This window comes from Eptatretus burgeri, chromosome 15 (assembly GCF_056783735.1).
Source record: "Eptatretus burgeri isolate ZD-2024b chromosome 15, Ebu_testis_v1, whole genome shotgun sequence".
Classification (NCBI taxonomy): domain Eukaryota; kingdom Metazoa; phylum Chordata; class Myxini; order Myxiniformes; family Myxinidae; genus Eptatretus; species Eptatretus burgeri.
The window spans coordinates 40,571,254-40,593,002 of NC_140975.1; the positions used below are offsets into that span (position 1 = coordinate 40,571,254).

A 21,749-nucleotide genomic window follows, 5' to 3' on the forward strand; every position below is an offset into this window, starting at 1 on the left:
GCAGGTCGCACGCTTCTAGCTTTGTCAGCACTTGGGCAATGTTCGCAAGGTGCTCGTCCGCCGTTTTCCCCGCAATGAGCACATCGTCCAGGTAGGTCTGAGTGGGCAGGCCAATGCAAACCTGATCCATGGCTTTCTGCCACAAGGCTGGGGCTGAAGCAATCCCAAAACAGAGTCGGGTATATCGATAGAGTCCTTGACACGTGTTGATTTTCAAAAGCTCGCTACTCCCGGGATCCATCGGCAGGTGAAAATATGCATCACGTAGGTCTAGCTTCGTGAAGTATTGACTCTCCGCCAATCGCGCATATATTTCATCGATTGACGGCAGTGGATATTGCTCCACGCTGAGCCCCAGGTTAACCGTGGATTTGAAGTCCCCGCACAATCGGACGTCTCCATTCCGTTTCAGCACCGTGACAACCGGGGTGGTCCAATCTGAGTACGACACCCGTTCGATCACTCCACAGGCCTCCAGCCTATCCAGTTCACCCTTGACCCTGTCCCGCAAGGCATATGGCACCGGACGTGGTTTACAAAAACGAGGAACCACCCCCTCCTTCAGGAAGAGTTTTGCCTCCATGCCCTTGAGTTTCCCAAGGTCGTCGCAAAACAAACCTTGATGTCTTTGAAGAATCTTCTCCAACTGATCCTCCCACCGGCTCGGCACGGGTTGCACAAGGTGAACTGCGGCCCAGTCTAGCCTGATGCGGGCCAGCCAATCTCGGCCGAGGAGAGACGGTCCCCTCCCCCGCACGACGTACACCCGAAGCGTGGCGACCTGGCCTTGGTACCGCACAGACACGTCTGCCATCCCGACTGGCGTTATCTTCTCGCGGGTGTACGTGAACAGCGTGAGGTTGGACCTGATAAGCTTCAGGCCGTTGAGTCTACGCGCGGTCTGTTCGCCAATGATCGACACAGCCGCTCCCGTATCGACCTGGAACGTGATCGGCGTTTTGTTCACTTCGACTTCCACCGTCATCGGGCGCGCCGCCGCCGGGCCAATTGAAAACAGGCCCATCAACGGCCGCCGGTTCCACCCCAGGTCGCCTCGCACATCGCCGTCCATAACCCTAACGGTGGCCGGCGCCCCACGGCACACACGCTTCAGATGACCCACCTTGTGACAATTCAAACACACTGTGCCTTTATACGGGCACGCACGGCGCAGGTGTCGACCTCCGCATCTCAAACACGTCCGCGGGGTCACCTCGCCGCACGTGCAGCCGCACGGTGACGTCCGACCCGCACCGAAGGTCGAGCGTGTGTCCCGGGGTGCTCGCGACCCCGCGTGGCCGGTGATGGCTCGAACATCCCTGCGAGTCTGCTCGACCACTGTAGCCGTGCTGCCCGCCGAGTAGAATGTAATGGCTTCACTCTTCAGCCGTAGAACCGCTGAAACCATCTTCGCATCTTGCAAACCAGCGATAAAACTATCTCTGAGCCGCGCTGGACGCTCCTCCGCCGTGAACTTGCAGGCCACGGAAGAATACTTAATCCGCCCCACGAAATCAGCGATGCGTTCCTCTGCCCCTTTAGAGAGGCGATCGAACTGGTATCGAGCGAGCTGTAATGACTTCTTCGGCGCCATGTGTGCTTTCATCTTCTCCACAATGTCCTGAACAGACAGCCCGTCATCACGGGGCTTGTCCGGCACCACCAAATCACTCAGTAGTCGATAATGCTCCGCCGAAAGCGAAGCGAGCAAGATCGACTTCTGTTTGCTCTCGTCAACCACATCATTCGCGTGGAAATAGCATCCCAATTGCTCCGAAAACAATTCGAAGTCGTCTCCGACGAAAACGGCCACATGTCCGTTTTCAATCATCCTCGTCAGCCAACTAGAGTGTACGAGGTGCAGTGGAACACGAGAAGCAAGCGTGCCAGCATCAATTCCGCTTTATTGCGCGACCGGAGGTACACTCCTGCCACCCCTAGCGGGTGAGGCATGATATACGAAAACCCAATCACGTGATACAGCACAGTAAAAAGCAAGGTCCATGCAGAAATGGTTTGTCGAGATCGGTGTGGAAGAACTTTACTGGCCTGCACAGAGCCCTGACCTCAACCCCATCAAACACTTTTGGGATGAATTGGAACGCCAACTGTGAGCCAGCCTAATCACCCAACATCAGTGCCCGACCTCACTTAACGCTCTTGTGGCTGAATGGAAGCAAATCCCCACAGCAATGTTCCAACATCTAGTGGAAAGCCTTCCCAGAAGAGTGGAGGCTGTTATAGCAGCAAAGGGGGGACCAACTCCATATTAATGCCCATGATTTTGGAATGAGATGTGGGACGAGCAGGTGTCCACATACTTTTGGCCATGTAGTGTATTTTTGGGAGGGAGTCCGGTGGTTCCCGATGTAAACAACCCTCAATATAATTTAATGGATGCTGATGTCATTAGCATCCAGATCGGGAAAAATAGTTGAAAAAGTCAGAAAAAAGCATGTTGGGATGGAATCTCCCCCCAAAAAAGGAAGGAAAGAATGACAATGTAGGAATGACACCACAATCCTTTTTATACGCCCGATATATATATATATATATATATATATATATATATATATATATATATATATATATATATATATATATATATTTCTTCTTCTTCTTTCGGCTGCTCCTGTTAGGGGTCTCCACAGCGGATCATCCGTATGATCCGCATAGTGATTTGGCACATATTTTACGCCGGATGCCCTTCCTGACGCAACCCTGGTCGCCTCTTACGACACAGGGGTTTTATATATATATATATATATATATATATATATATATATATATATATATATATATATATATATATATATATGCCTGGTGTTGGCGCAGTGGTTAGGGCAGCGGCTTGGGATCCAAAAGGTCCTGAGTTCAAGCCCCATTGGGCCACTGAATTAATACACCAGGGGGTTGACTCAGCCTGTCATCCTTCCGAGGTCGGGGAAATGAGTACCAGTGTACTGGGCCGGTGTATACCCCGGTTAAAATAGGTGTACCATATCCCTGTGTCGTAAGAGGCGACCAGGGTTTCGTCAGGAAGGGCATCCGGCGTAAAACATGTGCCAAATCACTATGCGGATCATATGGATGATCCGCTGTGGCGACCCCTAACAGGAGCAGCCGAAAGAAGAAGACATATATATATATATATATATATATATATATATATATATATATATATATATATATATATATATATATATATATATATATATATATATATATATATATATATATATATATATATATATATATATATATATATATATATATATATATATATATATATATATATATATATACCGGTCGTCCGTCCGTCCGTTCCTGTCCGCACTCTAACTCCCAGTTTTCAACTTTCACGTTTCATATCTGGTACATAGGTACAGACTGTGGAGACGGTGTGTCGCGACATACGTTCGTCATCTAAAGTGGTTGCCATGGCAACCAGGATGCTGTTTTCCATGTCATAACACAATTCTGTATATACCTTCTTGTTCGGGCATATATTATGCTCACTTTAGCTCTTGTTATGTATTGCCATCATGACGTGTTTTTCCATCTTGATCCCACCAATCGAGCTTGCTGCTCGCATACCCAGTCAATGCCCCCCCCCCCCATTTTTTTATTTTTCTTTTTTCTCACCAAGACTCTAGTTTAAGGTATTCTATGAATTCTCGAGTTGGTGGATGTTAAATATCCCAGGGCATCTTTCGTGATTAACCAAGTTCTTGCCGGCATCCTGAACAAATTACAAATTATTGTCACGGTCGAATGTCAGACCGAGCCAGTCGGTTCAAGAAATGTATGAACCAGAATCTTCACCCCCACCCCCTTCCCTTCACACGGTGGGAATAATGGGGGCCGTTAAATGAAGAATAACCATTTGCTACTCTTGTGAGTCCCTGGTTGGCTGCGACAACAAAAATGAACACCGGCTGACACACCAGAGGTTGGGGATTCACATTCAGGTGGAGGCAGCAGTAATTGGGATTTTGATTATAAACTTCCAGAATACAACCTTGTTTTAAGAGAATTGCCATGTCTTGCAGACGTTGGTAAATAAATAAAATTCCCTGCTGGCTCATTAATTAACTTCAGAGAAGAGGTAATCTATTTGTCCCACTTTATCTGGTCTACATTTGCCACTCTGTCCTTTGTGATTGACTCTCATTGCCTTGGGGACAACTTTAAAGCATTTAAAATATAGAGCCTCCTTGGGGTACATAGATTACAGTAGATCTCTGCGAATCTACAATAAGATCCTCGTGCAGACTTGGACTCGTTGACCCAGACCAATTACAATAGGCTATCCCATCCCTTCGGGAACCGGCAAGGCTATTAAAATGTGGGTCGGAGTTGTGATTGTCATTTCCATTTGTGATTGATCGGTGTTGTGAATCTGTGGAGATGGTTCGACCATCAAGGTTTGCATGTTATTATTTATATACCAGCAAATACCACCCATCACTTCTCTGATGGTAATTTCTTAAGGAGGGAGGGAGAAAAAGGGGGGGGGGGTGAGGGAGAGAGTGTGGGGAGAGTGAAGAGGTTGAGGGGAGAGGAGGGAGGATGGGTGGGGAAGGTAAGACAGTGTGAGGTGAGAGGAAGGGAAGGCAGACGTGCGGTGGAGCATCAATTCTGATTAATACTGTCTCATCAAAATGGTTCTGCATAGAATAACAGAGAAGATCGAAACAGTAATGTCTGAAATCCATTTTCTACCGGTCATACCATAAACACCGCCCAGAGACGTACTCCCGTCTGGACAAGTCTGGAGACAAACTCCCGTCCAAACATAAATAAAATAAAGTCTGGATAAAATCCCGTCCAAACATAAAATAAAGTCTGGAGACAAACTCCCGTCCCATCCTGCCAAGCTGTCTGGAGACAAACGCCGCCGGGACACGTCTGGGCGGACATAAGCGGGGGTAATGGAGTTGGCAGAAAGAATGTTCTGCTTTATGAAAAAACGCGCGCACGCACACACACACACACACACACACACACGCTTGGCCGATATCGGCAATTTTTCAGGAATGGACAGGTGGGAGTCAGTGTGATTATCAACTGCAGTACTAACTGAAAACAACCCAAAAACCTTGAGTAGTTTTCACCGAAAAACAACGTTGCATTTATTTTGATGTTTCAGGGATATGTTCACACACATTATTCTTTATAAACAGCTGCATGTGATGGGTGGAAAAAAATTGGCTCGGTAATTTAGAAAACATGTTAATACTGCAAATGGTTCGGAAATCAGGTGATATTTCACAAAAACTCGATCAGCGTGACTGAGCACGAGCCACTCGCTCTGGGTGACAGCACGAGCCACTGGCTCAGGGTGACTGAGCACGAGCCACTCGCTCAGGATGACGGAGCACGAGCCACTCGCTCAGGGTGACGGAGCACGAGCCACTCGCTCAGGGTGACGGAGCACGAGCCACTCGCTCAGGGTGACGGAGCACGAGCCACTCGCTCAGGGTGACGGAGCACGAGCCACTCGCTCAGGGTGACGGAGCACGAGCCACTCGCTCAGTGTGACTGAGCACGAGCCACTCGCTCAGGTTGACTGAGCACGAGCCACTCGCTCAGGTTGACTGAGCACGAGCCACTCGCTCAGGGTGACGGAGCACGAGCCACTCGCTCAGGGTGACTGAGCACGAGTCACTCGCTCAGGGTTGACTTGAGCACGAGCCACTCGCTTGAATGACGTGGCACGGCAAAAGCATCCGCAGAGAGTGAACGGTTCACTCAGAATGACGTGGCGTAGTACCGCTATCTACAGTGGGCGCTCGGCAAGTGGCTTAAGCGCTCATGCAAGCACTCCATTTAAATGGTTAAGGAACGGTTGGCCAGGCTGTCGCTGCATACCATCAAGGATAATTTGAACTTTGTAGCCCGTCTTCACCACGCATGCAGCAGTTAATGAAATAAAATGACTTTATCCACAAAGAGTTGCAGCTGAATGCAGAACAACCCTGGAGACCTCGCAAAGTTCAATCTCACGTGAAATAAACATTGAAGAAAATCCGCCATTTTGCCTGCTCCTTTGTGCACGTGTCACGTGGTACATCGGTTGAGGTCGTGGCAAACGTTAAAAAAAAAAAAATCCTTTTTTTACTAGATTTGCTTCGATTCCCTGAAGAGCACCTCGTGAAACCTCCAAAAAGATAGACACAGATCTGGCAGACACTATGGATAGGCAGTCCCTCTGGGGGGACAGGCTGTCAGATGTTTCAGTTAATGCATTGAATCATAAAGCATAAATCATGAATCTGGTTAATTTTGTTGCATTCCTAAATTTTTTGTTTACTCAATATAATTTTTCATACAGTAGAAACAGATAAGTTTAATGCTTTGGAAATTTCACATTTTCTTGTGTCCGTATGGAGGAGGGAACATAGCCTTTTTTGCTTAAAGTAAATAGGTATATCGGCTTAGTTTAAGACTCGTTATTTATTTAAATTATCAGATTTCACAACAGATCTTGACACTTATTTAGTCCGGACGGTATATGATCCTAAAAAGCGAAATAATATTTCGAGTATATACTTTAATTAGTCCATGAGAGGAGATCGTGGAAAATAGTCTCATAATGCATGAAATCGCTCAAAGCTCCAAATTTGAAAACTTTTCGTACTCACAAAAGCGATCGATGTACACAGCGACTTGTCGCGATGATGAACAGGCATTCAATATGAATGAGGAAAGTGTAAAATAAACTTTATCGTTAAGATATCGTTGCGACCTGTTTCAAGTCGAGGTAAGGTTGAGCAGGCCAAAAAAACATGGTGGCTTCAGACTCTAGCGAGGTTACCCAGGAAACGCCTTAAGACCCCAGGCAGCGAGGTGGCCGAGGATCTCCTGATGAAGGCTATAATTAAATAAGGCTGTTAATTATCTTCAAAAGGGGTGTTTTAATGAACCCAAACACCCAATTTTCACTCTTGCACTTTCTTGGAGTTTTCTTGGTATGCATGCAAAGTTTCAGGCTGCTAAGTTTTATAGTTTTGGAGCTATGGAGGAGAGACATGCACGCAGTCACACTGTCACACTCATTGCCTTTTATTGGTATAGATTTGAGCCAAAATCACCATTTTTTTTTTCTTGCTCTCTCCCTGCAAACCCAACTCCAGATCGACACCAGTTGAGATGTGGACAGCCGGCTGCACGGACCGTTCCCTCGGCGCCACGCGATTCGTGCATTGGACGAGCGCCTTGTTTGTAGTGGGATAAGGGCAGTAAGGCCTGAGCTTGGAGATTTGAGGGAGGAAGACGGGGGACATCGGGGGGGTTTGGGTTTGTAAATAGGCTGGTGGGGGGAAGGAGGCAGGTTTTTAGTGTTTTATACTTGCCCCGGGGATGTTCTGATGCTTCTGCTGATGATTATTTTGTTTCGGTGTCTGTTCTGTTGTTGGAATCTTGCTGTCGGACGCATTGTCGTGCTGCCTTTTGTCAAATGCCAATTAGGTTTGTCTTTCCCACCTCTCCCCCCCCCCCCTCTTCATTTAATAAAGGACAGTTTGGGGAGAAGGATGTTTTTTCAGTGTCTTTGTGCGTGTGTGTGTATTTTGGCTCTTCGTACCGATTTATTCTTCTGAAGCCGAAACTTTTTCCTAGGCTATTTTTCTACCAAATACACTCTGCGTACTTCAAATTTTGTTTTCCAATGGCAGTGCATTTTTTGATAGGTGGGTTAAGGGAGGGTTTTTTTTTTTTTTGCTCGCCCCCCCCACCCCCCAACCTTTCCTCTTCCGAGCCTTGATCTCAGATGACTCCCTTTAAAAAAAAAAACTGTTCCACAACCACAATTATTATGCTGCCGTATTCAAGGCAGACAGAGCATCATTACATCATCGACGTTGCTTTTGCCATCTTTTTGGTGTATTGAGAATGTTCATGTTTGTAGTGGGGGGTGGGAATGGAGTCCTTTTTTTAAAAACTGGCTTTGTGGTTGTGAGATGAATAGGGAGCATTGTGCATCTGGGCTGGTGCTCCAATACCTTAATTCTGTACCCCCTATCACCCCCCCCCCCAAATTAGGTGAATAAAACCTGAACCAGCCATACTGTCTTGATTTCATTTTAATGGATGTTTTGTCATTCACTTGTCTCATATAATGTCAGGAGGAATGAGGTGCATCGCTCGGTTGTGCCTGAACAGTTACAGTGTGGCCTTGAATTCAAGGTCTCAAGTGCATTTTCTGGGCTGTCACTGAGCCGATGACGAGGTAACCCCATAATTTTGTGCAGGAATCTTTTTTGGGAATTTGGCCAGGGTGTGGAGTGGGTAAAACCTTGCCCTTATTAAGCTGCTCAGCAGAATTATCTGCACTCTGTGATGTGGTGACCTATTCAGGATTGGTTCTCTTTTTTCTCCAACAACTTTCACAACTTATGATCGTTCCGATGCTCTGCCAACTGTATGGACCTCAACACCATGGAATTGGTACATAATGGTTGCCTTTTAAAAAGTACTTTGGAGACTAATTTTAACGAAGCTGAGTGTCTCAGCCTGTTATTTTCGCATGGCAGACAGGTTGGTGGGCTCTCTTCTTCTGCCTCCTTTTTGGTCTTTCACCCTCTGCCCTCTCTTCGCTGTCTCCCAGGTTTCTGCAGGGAGCACATGGTCTGTCAGTAACCTTCTTGTTAAACTCCCCAAACCCAGGCTCAGTGCTCACCTCCACTCATCTGTTCCTCTTTCTCTTGCCAGTGGAACCATCTTCCCCATACTGTCCAGTCCCATTCTTCCTTCCATGGCTTCAAGACTCTTCACCACTACATCACCGCCCTCATTCATATTCATGATCTCTTCTACCCCAAATGACCCCATTCCCAAACACTCCCCTCTTCCAGGTTATTGTTTTTTTCCACCCCCTCAACCTCACCTCTGTGTGTTAGTTGTCGGTTGATTTGTTCCTTTTCTGTTTCATCCCTGCTTTCCCCTTTTGTCGTCTTTCTGTGTTCCATTAAGCTTGTGTGCAACTTATTTACCCTCATGTCTCCCATACCTCACCCCTCCTCCACCCCTTGTTCTCACTTCTATTCTGTTGTTGGTGTCTCCCCTTTCCATTTTGTTCCATTCCATTCTGCTCTCGCTTCACGAACCTGGACCAAGTATATAATAATAACAGGCAGCCGATTGCTGACACACAACGGCTCACAAAAATTACCCTTCTGGAGGATAAACCTTGTTCAGGCAACAACTGCAAAGCAACTCTGATTTTTATATATAGTCAGGATTCAAACCTCCACAAGATGATTTAAAGACGAGTCCGTCACTTCGGAGCTAACATGTCAGTCCCTTGTATCGTTTTGAAACATTGTTGTGTTTCTGTAAAAACGCATGCATCCAAGGCAATGGCACACAACATACAGCGATCCCAAGGCAGTTATTTCAATAGTATGTGTATTAGTCCCTTCCATATGTCCAGTGGGTAAAGGAAAAAGATGCATTGTGTGGGACTCTTTCAGTTAGACCTCTTGTACTTCTTTAACCTTTAAACCTCGCAGTTCTTACACAAAACATGCAAGCAAGTCAGTACGCAAATCATAAAACCACGAGAAACCAAGCATTGTCTCTGTGAGTGCCTCCTGTGCATTCGCACTGCGAGTGCCTCCCGTACATTTGCGCACCAATTGTCAACCACCATTTTCCTCAGACCTTCATTCCACTCACCAAACCATTCCACACTCAGCACAACCACTTTATAGGATAACTGGGGATCCCTGAAACAACCCCACGCTTACATTTTCCACTACAAACGTGACCTTTATTCACAGTTTCATTACAAGGAACTTCAACCTCTTCCCTCCCTTACTCCTCTTCCTCCTTAGTAAGGGAGGATTACAATCCTCCCTTACTACAAATTCCACAACTCCATAACCGCCGCATCTGCCACATGGTCATCAAACTCTCACCAGAGCCTCGAAGGACATGGATGAGACTTAGGTCGGGTTATTTTGGGGCATAACTCCAGCACGAACATGCGCTGGAGCTCATTTAATGGCCGACGGGTGGCGCATAGATTTCCCTGACATCTCGTGTGAATGGAGGCCAGCGCACGTTCAGAGCCGAAGAGCGCCTTCAAAAAACACGGCCACATGTAAAAGTTGGAGTTCTTATGCATGGCACTGTCGGCGAGGGACTGAACCATATTTCGGTTTCAGGGCCTGGCGGGGTGTGGCCACGACCGCTATGGACCAATGGGGACGCTTGATTTTGCTAAGCCCCGTTTGAACGGATTTTTGGCTCCTCCCCTCATTCCGGGCTCAGAGCGAATGCGGCTCATTTGAGACAGAACTCGCCAAGCAGCAGACGGCGACAGAACTCGCCAAGGAGCAGAGGACGACAGAACTCGCCAAGGAGCAGAGGACGACAGAACTCGCCAAGGAGCAGACGACGACAGAACTCGCCAAGGAGCAGACGACGACAGAACTCGCCAAGGAGCAGACGACGACAGAACTCGCCAAGGAGCAGACGACGACAGAACTCGCCAAGGAGCAGACGACGACAGAACTCGCCAAGGAGCAGACGACGACAGAACTCGCCAAGGAGCAGACGACGACAGAACTCGCCAAGGAGCAGACGATATAACTCGACAAGGAGCAGATGATGATGACAGAACTCGCGAAGGAGCAGACGACGACGACAGAACTCGTCAAGGAGCAGACGATATAACTCGACAAGGAGCAGATGATGATGACAGAACTCGCCAAGGAGCAGACAACGACGACAGAACTCGCCAAGGAGCAGACGATATAACTCAACAAGGAGCAGATGATGACAGAACTCGCCAAGGAGCAAACGACGACGACAGAACTCGCCAAGGAGCAGACGATATAACTCGACAAGGAGCAGATGATGATGACAGAACTCGCCAAGGAGCAGACGACGACGACATAACTCGCCAAGGAGCAGACGACGACAGAACTCGCCAGACATCAGACGTCACCGATGAGACAAGCGGCACAAAGAGAACAAGTGAGGGGCGCTGCGAGTCTGCGTGACCAAGTGTGGGGTCACGCATTGCTACTGCAAGCTGGGACTGCTCCATTTCAATGTCACTCATTAGATTACAACGACACACGTACAGACTCTTACACGATTACGATAGGGTCTTTTCTCTCACGCAACATTCTTCTACCATCTATCTCGTCTACTGTGGACGCAGAACAACAATCGACGTGGGCAAGCCCGACCAACTGTTCTTTTCAGAGCAGAACCCAAGAGCGAACGAAATCGCGAACCAAACTGACCTGCACCTCACATTTTTCCTCTGACACGACACCGCATCCCACAACGTATTACACTTGCATTTCTCAAGCACGCACCCTCGACACCCTCAGTATTGTTACGAATCTGGCAGCCATTTGCACACAGACAGCCAGAGTACCCACAGTTCAGTTATTTTGATAAGGATGTGTGTATAGTTCGGGTCCCGTCCTTCTGTCTAATGGGTTAATTTAATGTGTGCACTGCGGGTTTCTTTATAGTCAGGTTTTTGTTTTTTTACATCAAATATCCCCTTCACTTCTTCGCACCACCGACCCCATTGCCCACGTGTTTTTGTCTGAAGGCGTGGGTGGAGCCTCCATCGCATCAGATCGAGGCTCCGCTCCGAGTAAGGGCATGGAGCGTTTCCTCCAGACAATGGGCAAAGGGCGAGCAGGGTCGAGGCGCTCCGGCCAATGGGAGGCCAGAGTGCCGGGAACTACGACAGAGCCTCTTCGGGGGGGGCAGGCCTCCGAGATGCCCTGACACACCCCCAGAGACGCCCCGTCCAGTCAGGAGGCTCATCTCCTCAGGGCCGTCACGGCCCCAGCCAGATGAAGTGTTCGCCCCATCCAAACGCAAGAGTAGAGTAGAGGAGTGATCGTGGCGATTGCTTTTCATCTGCGATCGTGATTCAAGCGGTCTTGGTCGTGGTTCAAGCGGTCTTGGTCTTGGTGGTCGCCGAGTCTGGAGTCTCAGTTGCTCGACATCCAAGCTCCTACGGACCACGGGCCCCACACGTAAAGTCATGGGCCTAACCACACGAGGCGGCCAGGTACCGACAAGACCCTGGTCCCCAGCTTGCCTTTCCCTCCTGGGCTGAGGGACCGAATAAAGACCCGACGGGGTCCATTTCTTTTGGGTATGTGTGTGTGTGTGTGTGGCGCGTGTGGTGCCAGTCTGTTAAGTAGAATTGTTAAGTGTTTTCTTTTCATTATACATTGCATTTTATTTGGTTGTAACTCTGCTCTGTGTCTCCCTTCCCGATTATTGCCCCCATCTATCTATAATTCCAGCAATCTCTGTGTGTGTCTGTCTGTCTGTATGCGACCGCCGTTTCTCGACGACCGCCGGTCCGATCTGATTGAAACTTGCCAGGAATAGTGCTGGGGAACCGCAGATGTGCCTTTTCGAGGTTTGATATTAATCGGACGAGCGGTTCCCAAGTTACGGCCATTTCTCTGTCGACCAATGACAAGACACGGTGCTATGACATCACGAATGATGTCACAATTAATGTTTATTTATTTATTTTTGCACGATTGACGTCACAATTCTTCTTCTTCGTTTGGTATGATGTCACAATCAATGCTGGGGGCCTGAGTATGTGCCTTTTCAAGGTTTGATATTAATCGGACAAGCGGTTCCCAAGTTACGGCCATTTATCTGTCAACCAATGACAAGACATGGTGCTATGACATCATGAATGACGTCACAATTAATGTTTATTTATTTATTTTTGCACGATTGACGTCACAATTGACGTCACACGAGGGAGAGGGGGGTGAGAGAGGGGAGGGAGAGAGGGGGGGTGAGGGAGAGGGGGAATCACAATTCAAGAGGGGTGAGAGAGAGGAGACGTCACAATTAAAGAGAGGGGGAGTGAGGAGGGTGCGAGAGAGGGGGACGGGAGAGGGGGTGAGAGAGAGGGGCGAGACTTGGGGGGAGAGGGGGGGCGAGAGAGGAGGCATCACAATTTTTCTTCGTTTGATATGACGTCACAATTGACGCTGGGGACCTGAGTATGTTTCCCAGGTGTTTCCCAAGTTATGGCCATTTATGATACGGTTGGTCCGATCTCATTGAAACAATGCCCCAATCCAGTCGTCATTTACAAGAGCGAAGGAACGAAGCTGCACATACTGGCACGCACCTACGGGCACGTACCTACGGGCCCGCACTAGTTATAAATAAACCCCCAATTGTTAAATGTTCCAGTTCGTTGCCAGTGTTTTCTTCCATTGACCCAGCATGGTTCATGCTTGAGAAATAGTGAGGCCATCGGTGCCGTAAGTTGTCATTGGGTCCGACGGACTTTGGTAATTCCGCTCGGTTACACCGGACCGAGGTCGCTAGAGCGACCCGGTTCGACAGAGTCCGTTGAGGGTGTGACTTCCCCGGTAATTTGATGACGTGGGTACTGAGGTATATTGAAATTCGGCTATGAACCCTACCCCACGCCGTCAGAGAATTGGCGAGCATGGTCCTCAAGTGAACCGTGACCTTCGGAGTTGTCCGAGAGTCACGACCTAAATTCCGGATGTTCGGTGGGAAACGGCTCTACTGCTCTACCTGGTGGCCGTTCCTCGCCACCAACCCCCGGCCCACAACGGTATTTCTCCCCCATCCCCTTTCCGAAGTGTTTTGGGATGCACGGGTCTGTGGCAGCGTCAGGTATTGAGAGGTTGTTAATCCTCAACTGTTTCTATCTCTCTGAGCTATCTCTAATTTTCCGTGTGTGTATGTGTGTGTGAGTGTGAGATGGTGCTTGTCATAGCATAAGTTAAGACCTTATAAACTTTCGGGATGATCCTGCACTCAAAGGGTGTTGGAGCTTGTGAGCAAATGGCCATCCATATGTAGTGTCCAACTGTGTCTGCGGATGTCCTCCTGCAGTTGGGTTACTTCTTATTCGCAGGTTGTTGGCAGAATTTGCATTCCGGCCACCCTAAAATTCTTCATTCCACAAAACATTCGAGAAGCATAAAAAATCTGAAAACACACTCCGTGGGAGTACCTCCTGTGCAGCTTCCCTTCGCAGGGCAGCTCACCATATAATGAGATTGGGGCAAAGCCTTCGTGACCCCCAATCTTTGATGATGGGAGGGAAACCACGGGGTAACATTCCCAGGTCAGATTGCGGGAGAGTGTCAGGGTGGTGCTGAGGGGTCGTCCACCAAACGGCGGTCTCCTTGGGTTAACTTGAGGCGGTCCTTTCGGGTGGGTACCTGGAATGTCCTATCCCGAAGAGAGGATGATCACCTGTCTCTGTTATCATCTGAGCTCAAGGGTTTGGACATCGGTATTGCAGCACTCTCTGAGGTTCGGAAACCGGATTGCAGCAAGATCATGGCGGGTGGTTACACCTACTATTGGTCTGGTCGCTATGATGGTTCCCATGCCCAAGGAGTTGCTGGAGCTGTGTCCAACAAGCGGACTCCAATGATGATAATTGAGGTAACACCGGTCAACGAGCATATTGTTACGGCTGTGGAAATTCGCAGAACACCATGAAGGTTCTTAGTTCAGTTAGATCGTTAAGTCTGTGTTCAGTTAGATTTCCCCACCGTTGTTTAATGGGAATTATTCGTGTCACAGGGCTGTGATCTTTGAGATAGTGATTTTTCTTTGACTCGTAATTTTGGACCAACCACCAAAACCACCTTCACAACGCCACCATCACAACGCCACCATCACAACAACCATGATCGCCTCAACCACAACCAAACCACCACCACCAACGTCGCTCTGAAACAACCACTTCAGATCCACCGTCCTCCCACCACAACATCCACACGCGCCTCTCAACAAACCATGCCATCCTCATCACCTCAACCACAACGCCAACCACAATTACGCCAATCATCTAACCACCTTCCCCGCTACGCCAACTACCGATCCCCTTCTCCACAAACCAAATCGCAACCCTCTCCGCTCATGAAGGCCGTCTCTGCGGAGGAAAAGGAACAAGGGATTTCGTAACGCGAGGGAAAAAACAGGAAGGAACATCAGTGGCGCACGGATTTTCCCGCGCTTTGGTGTGGGGGAAGTGCGATTCAAGCCAGATGTCAAAGGTCATGTGAAGGAGGGGCCTCATTTTGGGGGAATGAATCTCCCTAGGCCTGGGCCATGTAACGATTCCCTCGCCCCCCCCACCGCGCGCCGTGAGAGGGGGGGGCGAGAAGGTTGGACATGGGCAACGCCCCTTTTCTCGAAGCTTCCCACAGGAGCTCGAAGGAGGGCGGAGCAAGAAGCCAGGAGGAATATAAGGGCGTGCAGGAGCCAAGACGGGTGTGTGTGGTTTCTTTTGGTGGCTTCTTCTTCCTAGTCGGGATCTTCGGCTCGTGGTGGCCTGTGTGGAGAAGCGGTCCGTGGAACGACCCGTTCGTCGGAGCTCGTGGTCGGTGGGAGTCCGGGGGTGGCACCAGGGACGCGGACTGGAGGCGCTGCTCTGCCAGCTCTGTGGCGCAAACCTGCGCGTCCGAGTGTAGAGCGCTGGAGAGAGCTCGCCGGCCCCGTGGAAGGCCTGAGTCAGCCGCGGCTATCCTAGCTGCCGTGGGGACAGACGTCGCGACTCGCCCTTCAAGGCATCACGGGGGTGCAGGTAACCTGCAACGGTCTCGTGGGACCCGTTCGGTCACCAAGGCTCCACGGTATAAAAGTCTACGGACCCTGTCTGACTCCCTTGTCTTTGAGGGTAGTCTTTTCTTTTCCTTGGAATGAATGTTGGTGGCACCGTCTGTAAGTCGAACTGTGTAAGTGCTCTACATTGATAATAATTGCTTATAGTCGGTTGAAGTGCTTTCGTTGCCTGTATACGTGTTTGCATTGCTTACTGCATGCGTGTTTAGTATTCCCTGTATACATGTGTCGTAGTAAATAAATGTGCTTGGTTAAATGTACCCCGTTCGTTGCGTCCTCTTTCCCCTATTGGAATCCCATCTTGCACTGCGGAATAGTAGTTGGGTTTTAAACACCCGGTATATAGAATCAGATCCGGCGAGGTCGGGCGATAATACCCACTCGGTTATCACTGAAGAACGGAACGGACCGCTTGAGCGGTTCGTGTCCAAGCCGACCTGCGTCTAGGTACGGTCTCCCGGTAGGCTACCCGCGCGAGTACTTAGGTATATCGATATTCGGCGATTGACCCTATTTTGCGCGGGTAGAAAATTGGCTAGGCCGTGGTGGGATTAAGAACCCACCCGTGACAGGGTTCCAGCATTGTTCCGGAAGGTCACGACTGAATTGTCCGTCCGGTGGGCGACGCGGCTGCTATTAGAAAAACGCAGTCAATCACACGCTGGTGGGCGCGAATTCGTAACAATATTATGAAACGAAGGATTCATCACTCCTTGGGTTTCATTTCCCTGGTCTCTATTTATGCTCCGACTGAGGCGAGTGATCTCACCGTGATGGACGCTTTCTATGCCACGCTAAAATCTGTGGTTGATCAGTGCCCCAGACGAGATACACTTCTAGTCTTGGAGGATTTCAAGGCATCGACTGGAACTGATAGGGATGGTTATGAGACGTGTGTTGTACCATGGTTCTGGAACTGTGAACGTGAATAGCACTTAGTTCCTTGACTTTGCAAGAAGTCATGGACTTAGGGTGGCTGGTTCATGGTTTCAGCGCCCACAAGCTCATCACCAGACTTGGTATTCCAATTCTGGTGGTGTGGCAAAGGGGATTGACCATGTGCACATTGACGATTCATAACTGCAGGGTCGTCCGGAATGCTCAGTTCCTCAACACTGACCACCGGATTGTTGTAGCAACTCATAGGTTGCACCTTAAATCCTGGAGAATGGTACCATCCCAGCCTCAGCTGGATGTTGGCAAGCTCAAGGATGATAGCGTAGCTGAGGAGTTTGTGAACAGGCTGAGTGGAGATTTGGGGGGTCTGGGTGCTTTAGGAGATTCTGAAGAGTTGTGAAGTGCCTTAAAGACCACCGTCCTTGATGTTGCCGGTGGATGTCTTGGAACTCACCATTGGGCAAAGAAGAATTTTGTCTCTCAAGAGTCACTGGATACCATTGACCAGAGTCGTAGGGCCAGGCTGAATGGCAGAGCTGAGCTATTCAGGGAGCTGAGGCGTAAAACTGTATGTGCGCCAAGGGTGGACAAGGAGGCCTTTGTGCAAGGAATCTGTGAGAGGGTAGGGCATCACCTGTGGTCAAGTGATTCTCGTCCTGCTTACAAGGGAATTCGCACATTTTGTTCGTCCAAGCCCGTCCCTCGGTGTACTGCAGTTAGAGCAGAGGGAGGTGGGCTCTTGACAGAGGAGTCGGAAGTGAAGGCCCGTTGGGCCGGTTACTTTGAGCGGTTGTAACAGGCTGATCAACCAGGTGTCAAGTTGTATGTCAGGGGTGTTACTGTCCCTGTTGCTGAACCTCCAATCAACTGTGGTCCACCTTCGTTTGGAAATCTTCGTGGAAACAGGCTGCGGTGAACCGGTTGGAATGGGGTAAAGCTCCAGGGATCTGTGGCATCCATGCTGAACTTCTCAAGGCTGGTGGAAATGCTGCACTCATGTCATTGCATGCAGTTCTGTGCTCCTCCTCGAACACAGGCATCATCCCAACTGACTAGAAGAGGGGCCTTCTTGTCCCTCTCTGGAAAGAGAAGGGTGATCGCCAAGACAGCAACAACTACCGAGGGGTGACGCTGCTCTCACTGCCGGGCAAGGTCTTTGCTCGGATAATTCTTGATGGGGTTCGCCACCATCTGCTTGAGCACCAGCGTCCAGAGCAGTCAGGCTTTACACCAAAAAGGTCAACGATTGACTGTGTCCTTGCTCTTCAGGTCCTCACCGAACACAGATGAGAGTTTTGGCAGGGGCTACTTGCAGCCTATGTTGATCTCTGTAAAGCCTTTGATTTAGTGAATCGGGGTGCCCTCTGGAGGATTCTTGGTCTTTATCGGGTGCCACCAAAACTGATCGATCTGATGTCTGAACTATACTCTGGTACTAAGAGTGCTGTGAGATGTGGTGGTACCATCTGTGACTTATTTCCAGTTGTTACTGGAGTTCGTCAGGGGTGTGTACTGGGCCCCATACTTTTCAGCACTTATATGGACTGGATTCTGGGGAAGATGTTGGAGAGATCAAGCTGCGGTGCATTGCTTGGGAATGCCAAGATCTCTCACCTTGATTTCGCAGATGATGCAGTCATCTTTGCAGAGACTCGAGATATCCTTTTGGGGGCCCTCGAGGTGCTTAATGGGGAGCCGGAGCTGCTGGGATTATGTGTTTCCTGGGTCAAAACTAAGATCCTTGCATTCAATGACATCTTGGATGCTGCTGTCCTGTCTGTGCCTGTTTGTGGTGAGGATGTTGAGGTCCTGGAGAGATTCACTTTCCTTGGCAGTGATATTCATGTCTGCCGGCTGTGAGCCAGAGGTCAACAGACGCCTGGGTCGGGCCTGTGGAGTCATGGATTCACTGGATCATGGGGTGTGGCGCTGCCGGTACCTGTGCGGGAGGACGAAAGTCCGAGTCTTCAGGTCCTTGGTGCTTCCAGTCTTGCTCTACGGATGTGAGACTTGGACTCTGACCAGGGATCTGAGATGGAGACTTTATTCCTTTGGTACCAGGTCACTTCGGAGAATCCTTGGCTATCGCTGGTCAGACTTTGTGTCCAACAAGCGGTTGCTGAGATAGACTCAAATGAGATTTGTTACCTGCATAGTCCCTGAGCATCAGCTGTGGCTGCATGGACATGTGGCTCATTTTCCTGACGCTGATCCTGCTCACCAGATTCTCTCAGCGAGGGAGTCTCGTGAGTGGAGGAGGCCAATGGTCCGACCATGTGCCTCGTGGTTGATCAGCATCTCAAGGAGATGGGGATGGGCCAGGCATCTGCCTGGGGGATGGCCAGACAGAGGCCCCTGGAGTACCGACAGAGAGTGGACGCAGCGACGCGCTGCTCCGGCGCATGCTCCCATACCAGACCTGGCCGGTCTTCTTTTGCAATATTGTTTGCTTTTTCCTGCACCCCACAAATTTCTTGCTCTCTCTGCTGTACATTCGCAATAAATCCATTCACTGTGCCACATAATCTTCCTCGCATCCTGGTTTAAATAAACTAGTGTGGGCCCGTAGGTGCGTGCCAGTATGTGCAGCTTCGTTCCTTCGCTCTCGTAAACGACGACTGAATTGGGGCATTGTTTCAATTAGAACGGACCAACCGTATCATAAATGGCCATAACTTGGGAAACACCTGGGAAACATACTCAGGTCCCCAGCGTCAATTGTGACGTCATATCAAACGAAGAAGAAGAAGAATTGTGATGCCCCCTCTCTCCCCCCTCTCTCTCCCCCTCTCTTGCCCTCCCATCACCCCCTAGGCTCGTCCCTCCTCTCTCCCCCCCTCCTCTCTTTCGCCTCTCTCTCGCCCCCAATCTCACCCCCTCTCTTGAATTGTGACGCCCCTCTCTCTCACCCCCCCTCTCTCCCTCCCTCTCTTGCTCCCCTCTCTTGCCCCCCCTTAAAAAACAAACAATAAATAAATCAATAAACATTAATTGTGATGTCATTGGTGATGTCATAGCACCGTATCTTGTCATTGGTCAACAGATAAATGGCCGTAACTTGGGAACCGCTCGTCCGATTAATATCAAACCTCGAAAAGGCACATCCGCGGGTCCTCGGCAATATTCCTGGCAAGTTTCAATCAGATCGGACCAGCGGTCGTCGAGAAATGGCGCTCACATACAGACAGACAGACAGACACACACACACACACACACACACAAACACACACACATTGCTGGAAATATAGATAGATGTGTTATTAGAAATGTTTCCAGCTCATTTTTGTCTTGTCCTCCATTGGTCCAGCATTGGTCTAGCTAAGCCGGAACATTATTCCCAAATAATCTGTTCGATAGCCAGAATGTACTTTGGCAGCTCCACTCGGTTGCAGCTGATCCGAATAAGGCAAGTACGTACCAAGGGCGCGATCCCTGATAAGGAGGTCACATGTACTTCGGTAAACAAATGTTAGATGGAGGACCCTAAGTCATGTGGTCAAGCTATTCGCATTCGCGGTCGATTAACGACCCACCAAAACACGAAGTTATTCGTGTGTGATGGCCTACGATTCCCCGTGAGTCCGGAGAGGAATCCGACAGCCCCTTCTTCGTGGTTCCCTTCAATGGCAGCACCGTGAAAACATATATATATATATATATATATATATATATATATATATATATATATATATATATATATATATATATATATATATATATTGTTGTGGTTGACCAAATTCGCAAACCACCATTCAGGTCCCTTAGGTGAGATATCTCGGTAAGTATATGTGTAGTTAGGCCCAAACCCGTTGTCTAGAGGGAATAAATGTCATTCATGCGTGCTGCGACTCTTCAGGATAGCCGTTTTTCTTTTACTATCTTTATTTTGGACCAACCGCCATTATTACCACCACCAACCACGTCTCAACAGCCATCACAACAACAACCACCAACCACAACGCCGCTTCACCACAACCGCCACGACCTTTACCGTCACAACTCGCCACCATCGCATCACCGTCATCTCGCGCCACTCGTGGGCACCGATGCTGGACTCGTGCGGGGCGCGCACCGAGGAGCGTGTTCAAAAGCATCGCGGACTTTCTGAAGAAAAACGGATCAAAAACGACTCACGCCCACTTTTGTTCCGTCCAATCGGTGAGCGAGGGGCGGTTTGGCCCCGCCTCCAGGGCGTTGGAGGGCGGTCGCTATATGCAAATTCATGGATCAAAAAGCATTCACGCCCACTTTTCCTCGGGCCAATGGGGAGCGAGGTGAAAGGTCGGAGGCAGAGGGTCAAAGATGAAGGAGCGAAGCCACGGGGCTTATAAAAACGACTGCGTTCGTCAGAAGAGTTCAGTTCGCAGGAGGAAGAGTTGAGTTGGAAGCGGAGGAAGAGTTCAGTGCAGTTGGGAGTTCGCGGAGTCGGAGTGAAGAGGACGGAGCTGTGGAGAGGCGGCGGCGGCGAAGGCGGACGAGGGGGTGCTCGCGTCGGATTCGGGGAACTGCGGAGAGAAAGGCCGGCAGCGCGACCGAGGTCGTGGTGGAGACGCTCGTCGCGGGACCCAAGAGTTTGTGAAATCCTCCTTTCCCCGAGCATCAGCAACCCCCTCCTGTTTCCCCCCGCGCTGAGATAGTGCGACAAAAGGGGGCCCCCTTCCCACCCCCGACCAGACACTGTCCGCGAGGCCCGCGGAGTTGAGGCACCACCGCCGCTCCGCGTCTCATCATCAGACGGGTAGGCCCGACACGGTCTCGGCCCCAGGCCCGCCTACCCCCTCATCCTGGAGGGTGGTTCTCTTTTCTTTTGCTTTGGGAATGTGTGTTGTCGGCGCCGTCTGTGAAGTAAAATTGTATAAGTGTTGCCGTGTGCTCGCGTAGTCGGTATTAGATCTGCATTGTCGCATTTGCTTTTTGTCTTCTTCTTTTCCATGTGCTTTTGGTGGAATTGTACATGTGTGCTTTCCGTTCATCGCGAAATAAATGTGCTTATTATTGAACTGTTTTCCCGCTTCGCTTCGTCATTTCTTTCATTGAATCCTCATCTTGCTTCACGTAAAGGGTTGGTCGTGGGTGAAGACGCCCGATAATTAATCGAACCGTCGAGGTCGACGAATAACACCGCTCGGTTATCCCGATAGTACGGAACGGGTCGCTAAAGTGGCCCGTGTCCGAAGTCGACCTGCGGCGAGGTGCGATCGCCCGCTCTACCC

General features: G+C 49.6%; 1 protein-coding gene across 1 annotated transcript in view; it reads left to right on the forward strand.

Annotated features, from left to right (window-relative positions):
• The window catches only part of ALYREF (Aly/REF export factor), a 28,384-nt gene extending 20,315 nt beyond the window's left edge, over positions 1-8,069 (forward strand). Inside the window, exon 6 of the mRNA XM_085856610.1 lies at positions 7,140-8,069. Coding sequence (XP_085712736.1) covers positions 7,140-7,154 — 15 coding nt within the window. The 3' untranslated portion in view covers positions 7,155-8,069. The remainder of the gene's footprint in view (positions 1-7,139) is intronic.
• Positions 8,070-21,749: the final 13,680 nt, after the last annotated feature.